At 38.8% G+C, this 12,814-nt stretch overlaps 1 protein-coding gene across 2 annotated transcripts; it reads right to left on the bottom strand.

The window, feature by feature from the left end:
* Positions 1-113: 113 nt before the first annotated feature.
* Positions 114-8,186, bottom strand: ap1s2 (adaptor related protein complex 1 subunit sigma 2). 2 transcript variants are annotated; one of them, XM_048173543.1, is made up of 5 exons: positions 8,026-8,186; positions 7,461-7,639; positions 4,661-4,769; positions 1,343-1,480; positions 114-1,239 (listed from the first exon to the last, which is right to left on the bottom strand). In XM_048173543.1, the coding sequence occupies exons 2-5, from the start codon at positions 7,637-7,639 to the stop codon at positions 1,192-1,194; spliced, it is 474 nt and encodes a 157-aa protein (XP_048029500.1). In that variant the 5' UTR covers positions 8,026-8,186; the 3' UTR covers positions 114-1,191. The 2 variants fall into 2 exon arrangements, with proteins under 2 accessions (XP_048029500.1, XP_048029501.1); XM_048173544.1 differs by having other exon boundaries at positions 7,461-7,641; positions 8,029-8,137.
* Positions 8,187-12,814: the final 4,628 nt, after the last annotated feature.

Below are 12,814 nucleotides of genomic sequence, written 5' to 3'. Positions count from 1 at the left end.
TCCTGGTAAAATACTATAAATAATAAAATAAAATAATACTTAAATTATATCAACATTAATTTTAATAAAAATGCTTAAAAACACTAAAATAAAGATGACTACATCATATAAACTGAGGTCATATTATAATTTTATTTATTTTCATTACAACAGAAGTACCAGAGGTACAAGTAAACAGAAGAGCCTTTTAATATTGTCTTCGACAAAGGGGGGCCATGGAGCCAAAAAGGATTAGAACCGCTGATTTAGATGCATTTGGGTACCAACTACAAAAATAATTAGCATACATATCGAATAATATTCTTTATTAGTAGGCGATCGTCAAAGATTTGGACAACATGTCGCAATATCTGACTTTTATTCATCATTTGTTTTGTTTAATCTTCAAAAGACATATATTTTCAAGAGGAAGTTTGTCAAACAGTCCAACACAATAGCATACAAAGATGATTTTATGGGAAAAGGCATGAGGATGGTGGAGAAAATTCTTTGGCATTAGAAACTAAACAACAGAAGAATGGCAAATGGCTGATATGCCTGAACCAATTAAGTGTTCACAGGAACGAATCATTACAGTGTTTTTGGTCAAGAATATACTAATACTGGTGTTTACTTGTGCCTACAATCATTGAATTTGAGCCAGAAATTCTGATTGATAAATTTACATGATCTGTATTTCCCCTTTGGAGCTGAATAGGAATGTTTGGTCCGTAACACTTTAGCAAGTCCTGGTCTTGAACCTCTGACTTCTACTAGATCTACTGAGAGTTGCAAAAAATACTGGCAAACAATGTGTGAGCTGGAAATGAGTGTTTTAAGGCAGCTGAAGGTGAGAGGTAATGTTTTAATACAGAGAAGACGTCATGGGAAAAGTTACGATGCTGACGCTAATCTTTGCTACACATGTACTGATCCAAACCTGACTCCCAAACAGTCAAACACTATGGGAAATTTGCATAACTACTAAGATAGTGGTGCAGATTAATTTTTTGATGACCTAGATTCCCTTAGATGTTTGGCAGTAGAAAAACAGGCATCAATACCTTGCTGTTTATGCAGGAAGTGCTGATTATTTTAATCACTACTTTTACCTGCAAGCTAACCTAAAATACAGATATAGAGAAAATGCCCACAGAAAAAAGAAAGGAATATGTGTGTTAGTGTTTTGGTAGGTTTGTTAGTCCTCAACATTTATGTCAGGCCAATCTCCTCCAGAACACTACGTGGCGTCTCGGCTTCCTGTAGAGTTCAAAAATCAGAGAAAATAGATTCATATGTTAAAAAACTGATGGTATTTTTTTCCCCAAGCATGTTTAGAATGAGCACTATGTGCAATCCTCACCTCCTGCAGCATGTCAGCCTGCTCTATGGCCTTCAGAACATTCTTCTTTGATGTCTCCTGGGCTTCCCCACCCAGGATAAACTCATCCAGAATGTAATAGGCTTTCTCAAAGTTGAAGATAATGTCCAGTTCACACACCTGGTGTTCAAACACACAGTGAGTATCATAATGAGTTTATCTGAAACTCTTAAAATATAACAACAGGTCATTGGTTTAAAGGAATAGTTAGATGAAAATTCTGACATTTACTCAAAACCTGTCTTTCCTTTCTTTTATTTTTCTTTTTGTATTGACTTTAACATATCAACTTTCACATTGTATGGAAAAGAATTTGAATTGAATGGTCAAATTTCATTCTTTTCCTCACACAATGCTATCATATGGCTTAAGAAAGTTTTAAATAAATCAATAAATACTTGTTTATTATGTTTTAAAAGGGTTAGTTCACCCAGAAATGAAAATTCTGTCATTAAAGAAACAGTCCACATTTTTTGAAAATAGGCTCATTTTCCAACTCCCCTAGAGTTAAACAGTTGAGTTTTACCGTTTTCAAATCCATTCAGCCGATCTCTAGTCTGGCGGTACCACATAGCTTAGCATAGTTCATTGAATCTGATTAGACCGTTAGCATCTTGCTCAAAAGTAACCAAAGAGTTTCGATATTTTCCCTATTTAAAACTTGACTCTTCTGTAGTTACATCGTGTACTAAGTCCTACGGAAAATGAAAAGTTGCGATTTTCTAAGATGATATGGCTAGGAACTATAAATAGGCTAAGCTATGCTAAAAGTGGTACTGCCAGACCTGGAGATCGGCTGAATGGATTCGAAAACAGTAAAACTCAACTGTTTAACTCTAGGGGAGTTGGAAAATGAGCCTATTTTCAAAAAAAGTGGAATGTTCCTTTAATTACTCACCCACATGTCGTTCCACACCCGTCCTTCGTTTATCTTCGGAACACAAATTAGGATATTTTTCATAAAATCTAATGGCTCGGTGTGGCCTGCATTGCCAGCTAACTAATTAACGCAGATAATTAAAACTCTGAATGCCCAGAAAGCATGTGACTACAGTGGTTCAAGCTTAATGTTATGAAGCGACAAGAATACTTTTTGTGCGCCAAAAAAAACCCAAAATACCGGTGATATCTAGTGATGGGCAATTTCAAAACACTGCTTCATGAAGCTTTGAAGCTTAACGAATCTTTTGTTTCTAATCAGTGGTGCGATATTAGTCATTATTTTGCTTTTTTGGCGGACAAAATGTATTCTCATCATTTCATAACATCAAGGTTGAACCACTGTGGTCACATGAACTGTTTAATATATGTCTTTAGTAGTTTCTGGGCATTGAAAGTGTTAATTGTCTTGCTGGCAATGCAGGCCTTACTGAGCCATCAGATTTTATCAAAAATATCTTAATTTGTGTTCTGAAGTTTAATGAAGGTCTTATGGGTGTGGAACGACATGAGGGTGAGTAATTAATGACAGAATTTTTTAATGAATTTTTGGGTGAGCTAACCCTTTAATGGTGGTCATTTGTACTTTTTGGAGTGATCCAGTCATGTATCTTTGGAAAGACATATGGTGCAAGTAAATGATGACAAGTTGTCAGTTTTGGGGGTGAATTATCACTTTAAAGTCAGCATGAAATGGAAGTTGCTTCACTATTGTGACAGTATCAGATGTATCAGAGTGAAAAACCTAGGGCGGCATTTGATTTCATCCTTCGGGAATTGATTGGCATATCTGAAATGCCAACTAAATGCAGGCAGATCTGAATGCCAATTTGTAGTCAGTTGGGGAGGATATTTTGTCCCACCCTCCGCTGAGACAAACATCATGAACCTTTTGATTAAAGGTTACGAGGGCATATGAATTTTTAAACAATAATAATGTGCACAGATAAATCATTTATAATAAGGACTGCAACATTCTGTAAAAAATAAGAATTGTTCATTTTGATTTCATTGTGACTTTAAAGGGGACCTATTATGCAAAATTCACTTTTGCATGGTGTTTGGACATAAATATGTGTTGGCAGTGTGTGTACACAACCACCCTATAGTGATAAAAATCCACCCACTTCTGTGTCTCAGAACAAGCCGTTTCCAGATCTCTGGCAGTGTGACATCACAAATGTTGACAGACACTGATGTTTGAACATAGAACCGCCCTGAGCGAGTTGTTTACAGCGAGTCCGCCATTGCTGCACTGACGAGAATGTCTCCCAAGCGTTTTAGGTGTTCTGTAGCTGGACGGATTAATCCACATAGCTCTCTCCATTTACTCCCGAAATCTGAGCTGCTGAAAACGAGGTTGATTACCTTGGTTTTCCAGGAAAATGCTCCCTCAGTTCAGTTGAAATTCGTTTATGTCTGCGCGAATCATTTCACACCGGACTGCTTAGTGAATGAATATCAATACAAAGGGACGATACAAAACAGAGACTGCTAAAAATGTGCTACTCAAGGATATATAAGTATAAACTGTTCGTGATCCAGCTTACAGTCTCCAGAGTGATACTGGATACGGCAGTAATGAAGGTGAGAGCACTTTATTACAGTTCATCCAAGTTCATTTACAGGTATAAAATTTATTAAACACCACCCGAAAGGCATAAGGTCTTTATATATTTGTTTACTGTTAGTTGTGTTTCTGTGTTATTCGCTATGTTTGTTGGTGATGATAATACAAGGATAAGAGAGAGAGTTTATGGATAATATTTTAATGCACACTTGCAGTGTTTTATTAAGCTCTTACAGTGATTTTCTAGAGTGAAAACGGACGCTTCATCTTTTCTGTGAAGTACAATAAACGTCATAAAACTCATCTGTATAGTTTTGGCCATCATTCGGACGGTACAACAGGCCTGTACTAATATAGTGGATTAAAAACAAGAAGGCAATATAAGTTATAACCATAACTGAGCTAAACTATACCTGTTCTATGTCCATGCAGCAAATATTCGCAGTTTCTGACATTATAGCGCATCCTGACTGAATCCTGTCACCGGAGAATCAGCTCGTGAAGCTCCGCCCTCTTAGACCGATCGCAGCAGCTCATTTGCATTTAAAGGGACCACACTGAAACGGCGTGTTTTTGCTCAACCACTAAAAGTGCCAATTTTAACATGCTATAAAAAATGATCTGTGGGGTATTTTGAGCTAAAACTTCACACACACACTCTGGGAACATCAGAGACTTATTTTACATCTTTTTAAATAGGGCATAATAGGTCTTTAATATGCCAAAAACAACAAAGTCTCCCATTGCTCCTTGAGGCTGAAAGGCAAAAGCTGACATAAAACTTTACTTACACTGCCAAAATATTTGTCCAGCAGTTCCACGTATCTGTGGATAATCTCCAGGGTTATCAACTCGTTTTCTTGGTCCTCCACAGCACAGCAAAAGTACAGGCTGGCATATCTGAAATGCAAAATAAGCTCACCTTATAAATAAACAGTATAAAGAAAGTGAAACACTTTTCACTGTTCCTCTTTCTGTCAGGCCACAGAACAAAACTACACAGTGTTACAAACGATCAAATACAGGATCTTTCTGTTCTGAGCAGTCATTCTCGTTTACCTTGTTGACAATTTCAAACATATATGACTCTTGTTACTGTAATTAAAGAAGGACTAAGCAATAAAATACACCGAAAGTTGAGATTTGACTTAAAAAAAATAAATAAAATTGTGTTAAATGAAAAAATAAAAAATAAACTCAACCATACTCAAATATAACACGACAGGAAATGGCACTTTCCACAAATAAAGAAACACAGTCTGTGTCTGTACTTAAAAATCCCCTTTATTTTCTCCATAGAGGGATTGATTTTTAATGCAACTTATAAAAGACAAACCTGCTGTGAGCTACCAAGTAGTTAATCGATGGTAGCCATCAGCCCACAATATTAGTTATTTTTTAAATAATCATGTTTAACGGTGGGAATCCTGGTAAGAAACTCGTGCCAAAAGAACACCTGAGGACCCTCATTAAAGCTTTCAGGTACACAGTCTTTTCCAGCAGTGTAGATGCTGCTAAGTGTATTACTGCCCTCCACAGGTCAAAGTTTGAACTAAATTGTCATATACAATATTCTAGTGCAAGTATATAACAATTAGTACAAACTTTAACCTGTGGAGGGCAGTAATACACTTAGCAGCGTCTACACTGCCAGAATTCTAATAGAGAAGAAGAAGAGAGCTAGTTCAAGATTAGCATTTATGGTTAACATTTATATAATTTTAATTTATTTTTTAGAAAATGACCGATCGTTTCGCTAGATAAGACCCTTACTCCTCGTCTGGTATTGTTTAAAGCCCTTTAAAGCTACACTGAAACTGTAATTTTGACCTTCAACTGTTTGGAGGCCATTGAAGTCCACTATATGGAGAAAAATCCTGGAATGTTTTCATCAAAAAACTTAATTTCTTTTCGACTGCAGAAAGGACATGAACATCTTGGATGACATGGGGGTGAGTAAATTATCTGGAAATTTTAATTTGAAAGTGAACTAATGTACTAAAAACGTATTTAAATCGGTTCATGTAAGTACAGTGGCTCAATATTAATATTATAAAGCGACAAGAATATTTTTGGAGCTCCAAAAAAACAAAATAATGACTTATTTAGTGATGGCCGATTTCAAAACAATGCTTAAAGGGATAGTTCACCCAAAAATGAAAATTTGATGTTTATCTGCTTACCCCCAGCGCATCCAAGATGTAGGTGACTTTGTTTCTTCAGTAGAACACAAATGATGATTTTTAACTCCAACCGTTGCCGTCTGTCAGTCAAATAATGCTAGTGGATGGGAACTTCTACTATAAGAGTAAATAAAACTTGCATAGACAAATCCAAATTAAACCCTGCGGATCGTGACGACACATTGATGTCCTAAGACACGAAACGATCGGTTTGTGTGATAAACCGAACAGTATTTATATCATTTTTTAACTCTAATACACCACTATGTCCAACCGCGTTCAGCACTCGTTAGTAAGGTCTGATTGCGCTCTGACAGCGGCAGTGATGTCTCGCTCTCATTGAAGTATATGCGCGAGACATCACTGCCGCTGTCAGAGCAGTTGGACATAGTGGTGTATTAGAGTTAAAAAATGATATAAATACTGTTCGGTTTATCGCACAAACCGATCGTTTCGTGTCTTAGGACATCAATGTGCCGTCACGATCCGCAGGGTTTAATTTGGACTTGTCTATGCAAGTTTTATTTACTCTTATAGTAGAAGTTCCCATCCACTAGCATTATTTGACTGACAGACGGCAACGGTTGGAGTTAAAATCATCATTTGTGTTCTACTGAAGAAACAAAGTCACCTACATCTTGGATGCGCTGGGGGTAAGCAGATAAACATCAAATTTTCATTTTTGGGTGAACTATCACTTTAAGGAAGCATCGGAGCACAATGAATCAGTGTATCGAATCTGCTGTTCGGAGCGCCAAAGTCACGTGATTTCAGCCGTTGGCAGTTTGACACGCGATCTGAATCATGATTCAATACACTGATTCATTATGCTCCGATGCTTCCTGAAGCAGTGTTTTGAAATCGGCCATCACTAAATAAGTCGTTATTTTGTTTTTTTGGTGCTCCAAAAATATTCTGGTCGCTTTATAATATTAATATTGAACCACTGTACTCACATGAACTTATTTAAATATGTTTTTAGTACCTTTATGGATCTTGAGAGAGGAAATGTCATTGCTCCCTATGGAGGCCTCACGGAGCCATCGGATTAACTAAAATACCTTAATTTGTGTTCCGAATATTAACAAAGGTCTTACGGGAGTGGAACGACATAAGGTTGAGTAATAAATGACAGAATTTTAATTTTTGGGTGAACTAACCCTTTAAGGGGGAGATACAGACATTTGAAGTGCTTAAAACTAGCTACATTTCTTGCTAGGTTACTTTTATGTCAGGTAAATAGTTTCAAACATCAAACATGCCTCAACACACAAAATGTGTGCCTTTAATAAAAATTTTTTTTTTAAAAGTCAGGGAACACACCCACATCGTGGAAAGTGCCAAATACAATAGATCTGTTGTTCCTTCCTTCCATGCAGTCCTTAATCGTTCAGTGTCGTTTCCTAACCTTTTATAGACTATTTTCAGATCCCTCCATTCCAGGAAACTGCACATTTTGGGTTTGCGTGCCAGCACCATTTGAATGACCTCACGGGAGATCTTCTTCTTCTGTGTGTCAGACAGCGGCACGTACCATTTCTGAAGCCGCAGCTTCCCCTGCCTACTAAAGAGCAGCATAAACTGCATCTGAAAAGAGGGACAAACAAAAAGAGTCTCAAACCTAGACATCGTGTTTTTGCATCATCATCATAATCAGATGTGCCTAGTCAAGCCAAGCCAAAATAGTATTCAAGCAATTCCAACCATTCCGCATGGAAACGTTCATAGTCATGTCGGCTATTTCAAAAGTCAGTTCATATTTAAAATGACCAAACCGAAGCTTTGTCGTGTTTCGTGAATTACTTCTGTTTTTTTGGAAGAAAAGAGGAAGGATCGCGTTAGCAAGAAGGCTACAGCCGTGTAAATGTTAAATTTATAAACTATCCACTCTATTCAATCACAAAGATTTGCAACAGCAAGTCCAAATAACCCAATAAAGTCCATGAATGTAAGAGATAAATTTTTGCTTTTACCTTTGAAGTTTATATTACACTCGATTCCGTGAGCATGGGCTTTGTGGCTGATGGCAGTAAACGCAGATGTGAGAGGAGTCCCGTTACATGGACACATCGCCCTTTTGCTTGATTATTGGAATGGTGTCCTATCATTGGCTCCGTGACTCACCGATGACACTCTGTATTGGTCCAGACTCGAAAGGATGGGTGAAGCTCTGACTGAGACGGAGGTTTTTGTTATGCAGTGAAATTTATCATAGAAAAAGTGACTCTGTCATTGAAATAAAATAGACATATTATAAGATCCTTATCTTAGATTCATTGTGCTGGTGATTTTTATAACGTTTAAAATAGATCCCTGTGACTTTTTGGAAACACTCTCAGTCCATTATTTTTGGTGGGCGTGAAAGTTTTGATAATATTCCTTTTTTAAATTTTTTTTTTTTTTCAATCAATCTAAAAGTGTGAAGTAAATTGCATTTGTTGTCTGTATGAAAATATGGTTTTAACCATTAGATGTCGCACTGGACTTGTGCCCATAGACTGTATAAAACAGCCAATAGCATCTCCTCCTCTACCCAGGAATAGATTTTTGTCCTCTGTAGTGGGACATTATATTTTAGTGATTTTCTCTGACATCATACATGTCACAGTTTTAAGTCTGGATGTCCTGTAACATAGCAGAGATACCAAATTTTTAGAGGTTTGACTGAATTTTTAGAGAATATGACTGAAAATTAAAATTAGCACTCTTATGGTAATATGATATTTTGTAATTATCATTTTAATTTTCAGATTGTTTGTTATAAATCAACACCTCAGGAAAATGTTATGGGGTTTATAACCAAAATATGACTTTCTGCTACAAAACAGGGCATTGATTTCATACATGTCCACTGTAGAGGACAACAGGACTTAAATCTTGTTTATCAGGCATTTTAGGAGACACAACAAGTGAATAGGGAATATTCCTAATAATTATTAGGTATTATTATGAAAATGTTGCCAATTATTACTCCCATTATTACACTTCTTTTTTCATTGCATGTTGCTCCAAGAACACATTAATATGCAAATTAGATACAGTGTATACATTGTGTTGAATGAGAAAACCCATGTATGGCTATTTTACCCACATATTGCATAAAGTAAATAAAGGCAATGCCCCCCCAGATTTCTCTTGTGCCCCTCCAACATCCCCAGGATACTTGTTTTTTTTTTTTTTTTGTGATAGCGCACAAAATGTAAAAAATGTATCAACACTAAATTAGTTACATACGTGAATTACTAGAAACATTGTGCGGTTGTATTTTTCTGGCGTGCCTCGCGGCGCGCATCCTTTTACAGTTCTCCCTCACAGACGTGCTCAGCATTTTCAGGTGCTCACACCATGCTAGAATTGCCATAATTACAAGATTTCAACTTGTAAAAAGCATTCATGTCCTCATCCACATCCTTTTTCTAAGAAGTTTTCTAAGACTTTTGCACACCTTATCTGATCACTTCTCAAGACAGCCATTGACAATCACATGAGCAGATGACATGCAGCTCCTTCATAAATGCGCTCTAGTCTCTATTTAAATGTGCACACACCGTTAATACATTGCTACACGATCATGGAACACTTGTACGGAGCCCCTAAAGGGACATGGTGGTAGAAAAAAAAATGGGAAGGAAGGAAATTTTATGTGGTGGTGGAAAAAAATTTGGGATGGGAGGAATTTTTTTTTTTTTCAAATCTTTTGCGTTCCCTCGCAAAGATTGCGTTCCCTCGCTAAGATGTTTTGCGTTCCCTCGCAAAGATGTTTGCGTTCCCTCGCAAAGATGTTTGCGTTCCCTCGAAAAGATTGCGTTCCCTCGCGAAGATGTTTTTGTGTTCCCTCACAAAGATTGCGTTCCCTCGCAAAGATGTTTTGCATTCCCTCGCAAAGATGTTTGCATTCCCTCGCAAAGATTGCGTTCCCTCGCGAAGATGTTTTTGTGTTCCCTCACAAAGATTGCGTTCCCTCGCAAAGATGTTTTTGCGTTCCCTCGCAAAGATTGCGTTCCCTCGCAAAGATTGCGTTCCCTCGCTAAGATGTTTTGCGTTCCCTCGCAAAGATTGCGTTCCCTCGCAAAGATGTTTTTGCGTTCCCTCGCAAAGATTGCGTTCCCTCGCAAAGATGTTTTTGCGTTCCCTCGCAAAGATTGCGTTCCCTCGCTAAGATGTTTTGCGTTCCCTCGCAAAGATGTTTGCGTTCCCTCGCAAAGATTGCGTTCCCTCGCTAAGATGTTTTGCGTTCCCTCGCAAAGATTGCGTTCCCTCGCGAAGATGTTTTTGTGTTCCCTCACAAAGATTGCGTTCCCTCGCTAAGATGTTTTGCGTTCCCTCGCAAAGATGTTTGCGTTCCCTCGCAAAGATTGCGTTCCCTCGCGAAGATGTTTTTGTGTTCCCTCACAAAGATTGCGTTCCCTCACTAAGATGTTTTGCGTTCCCTCGCAAAGATTGCGTTCCCTCGCAAAGATGTTTTTGTGTTCCCTCACAAAGATTGCGTTCCCTCGCTAAGATGTTTTGCGTTCCCTCGCAAAGATTGCGTTCCCTCGCAAAGATGTTTGCGTTCCCTCGCAAAGATTGCGTTCCCTCGCTAAGATGTTTTGCGTTCCCTCGCAAAGATTGCGTTCCCTCGCTAAGATGTTTTGCGTTCCCTCGCAAAGATTGCGTTCCCTCGCGAAGATATTTTTGCGTTCCCTCGCAAAGATTGCGTTCCCTCGCTAAGATGTTTTGCGTTCCCTCGCAAAGATTGCGTTCCCTCGCGAAGATGTTTTTGTGTTCCCTCACAAAGATTGCGTTCCCTCGCAAAGATGTTTTTGCGTTCCCTCGCAAAGATTGCGTTCCCTCGCAAAGATTGCGTTCCCTCGCTAAGATGTTTTGCGTTCCCTCGCAAAGATTGCGTTCCCTCGCAAAGATGTTTTTGCGTTCCCTCGCAAAGATTGCGTTCCCTCGCAAAGATGTTTTTGCGTTCCCTCGCAAAGATTGCGTTCCCTCGCTAAGATGTTTTGCGTTCCCTCGCAAAGATGTTTGCATTCCCTCGCAAAGATGTTTGCGTTCCCTCGCAAAGATGTTTTGCGTTCCCTCGCAAAGATGTTTTTGCGTTCCCTCGCAAAGATTGCGTTCCCTCGCAAAGATGTTTTGCGTTCCCTCACAAAGATGTTTTGCATTCCCTCGCAAAGATGTTTGCGTTCCCTCGCAAAGATTGCGTTCCCTCGCAAAGATTGCGTTCCCTCGCTAAGATGTTTTGCGTTCCCTCGCAAAGATTGCGTTCCCTCGCAAAGATGTTTTTGCGTTCCCTCGCAAAGATTGCGTTCCCTCGCTAAGATGTTTTGCGTTCCCTCGCAAAGATTGCGTTCCCTCGCAAAGATGTTTGCGTTCCCTCGCAAAGATTGCGTTCCCTCGCTAAGATGTTTTGCGTTCCCTCGCAAAGATGTTTGCGTTCCCTCGCTAAGATGTTTTGCATTCCCTCACAAAGATGTTTTGCATTCCCTCGCAAAGATGTTTGCATTCCCTCGCAAAGATGTTTTGCATTCCCTCACAAAGATGTTTTGCATTCCCTCGCAAAGATGTTTGCATTCCCTCGCAAAGATGTTTGCATTCCCTCGCAAAGATGTTTGCATTCCCTCGTAAAGATGTTTTTGCGTTCCCTCGCAAAGATTGCGTTCCCTCGCAAAGATGTTTTGCGTTCCCTCACAAAGATGTTTTGCATTCCCTCGCAAAGATGTTTGCGTTCCCTCGCAAAGATGTTTTGCGTTCCCTCGCAAAGATGTTTTTGCGTTCCCTCGCAAAGATGTTTTGCGTTCCCTCGCAAAGTTAAAATCATTCCCTTGCTGTGAGCTTGGACAAACACTTCCTCTTTAATGTCTCGCTGGCAGTAGTGTTTCAGTTAGTAACATACGTTAATAATGCATACATATAATGCGCGGCTCATAGAGTTTGAACTTGTTGGACTCAAAAATGAAGAAATGCAGTCAGTGCTTATGTCAAGCAGTTCAGTTGGCAATATATTCACAGATATTAAAAATAATTATTAAAAATAACACACATTTACTGAAACTCTACACTCAAGGAGCAAAACTTCAGCCCAGATCTGCACAACTATAAGCACATTCTCAGCCTCACACTTTTTGCAAAACACTAAACACACTTCTCTACATTAGACACAGAAAACTAACATATGTCACTTCTTTGCCATTTCAAGACACTGCTTTCCAAAATACCACCCCTATAAACCAATTGATCAAACACACTTAGGTGCTTAACTGTAAACTCAACAATCAGGTGCAAGTACTATAAAAAGGCAAAAGGTAAGTTTATGTGTCTTCAACAAAATGAAAGGAAATGTTGCAGTAAGAGGAAGAGGGAGAAACATCATTTTGAATGTCCCCGGCTAACGTGGTGTTAACATCACAATATATGTTGCAATCACGCAGAATGTGGTCCTTCACCAGCATGCCAACTTAGGCCCTTACAACACGGCCCACATATTCACATTTTAGAAAGACTACACAAAATCATCACAGCAGAAGACCAAATGGATGCAGAGCAGATGAGATACATTGTCATATGGGACAATATAAATTTCCAACTATCTGCTCCTGTCCAAAACATTAGCATCCACAATTTTCACTCCAATACCTCCCACCATACTGTCCCTTCCTGAGGAGGTTTTTTGTTTTTTTGGCATGGCGGTGGAAGGTTTACAATCTCCAGCCCTATATCAGGATATGCCTCATTCAAGCATGGAGAAGGCCTGACCTAACTGATGCAGGGTCT

The sequence above is a fragment of the Megalobrama amblycephala genome, linkage group LG21, assembly GCF_018812025.1.
Source record: "Megalobrama amblycephala isolate DHTTF-2021 linkage group LG21, ASM1881202v1, whole genome shotgun sequence".
In the NCBI taxonomy this organism is placed as follows: Eukaryota; Metazoa; Chordata; class Actinopteri; order Cypriniformes; family Xenocyprididae; genus Megalobrama; species Megalobrama amblycephala.
Note: the sequence above shows the minus strand (reverse complement) of the source record. Positions and strands in the feature narration are given on the sequence as shown.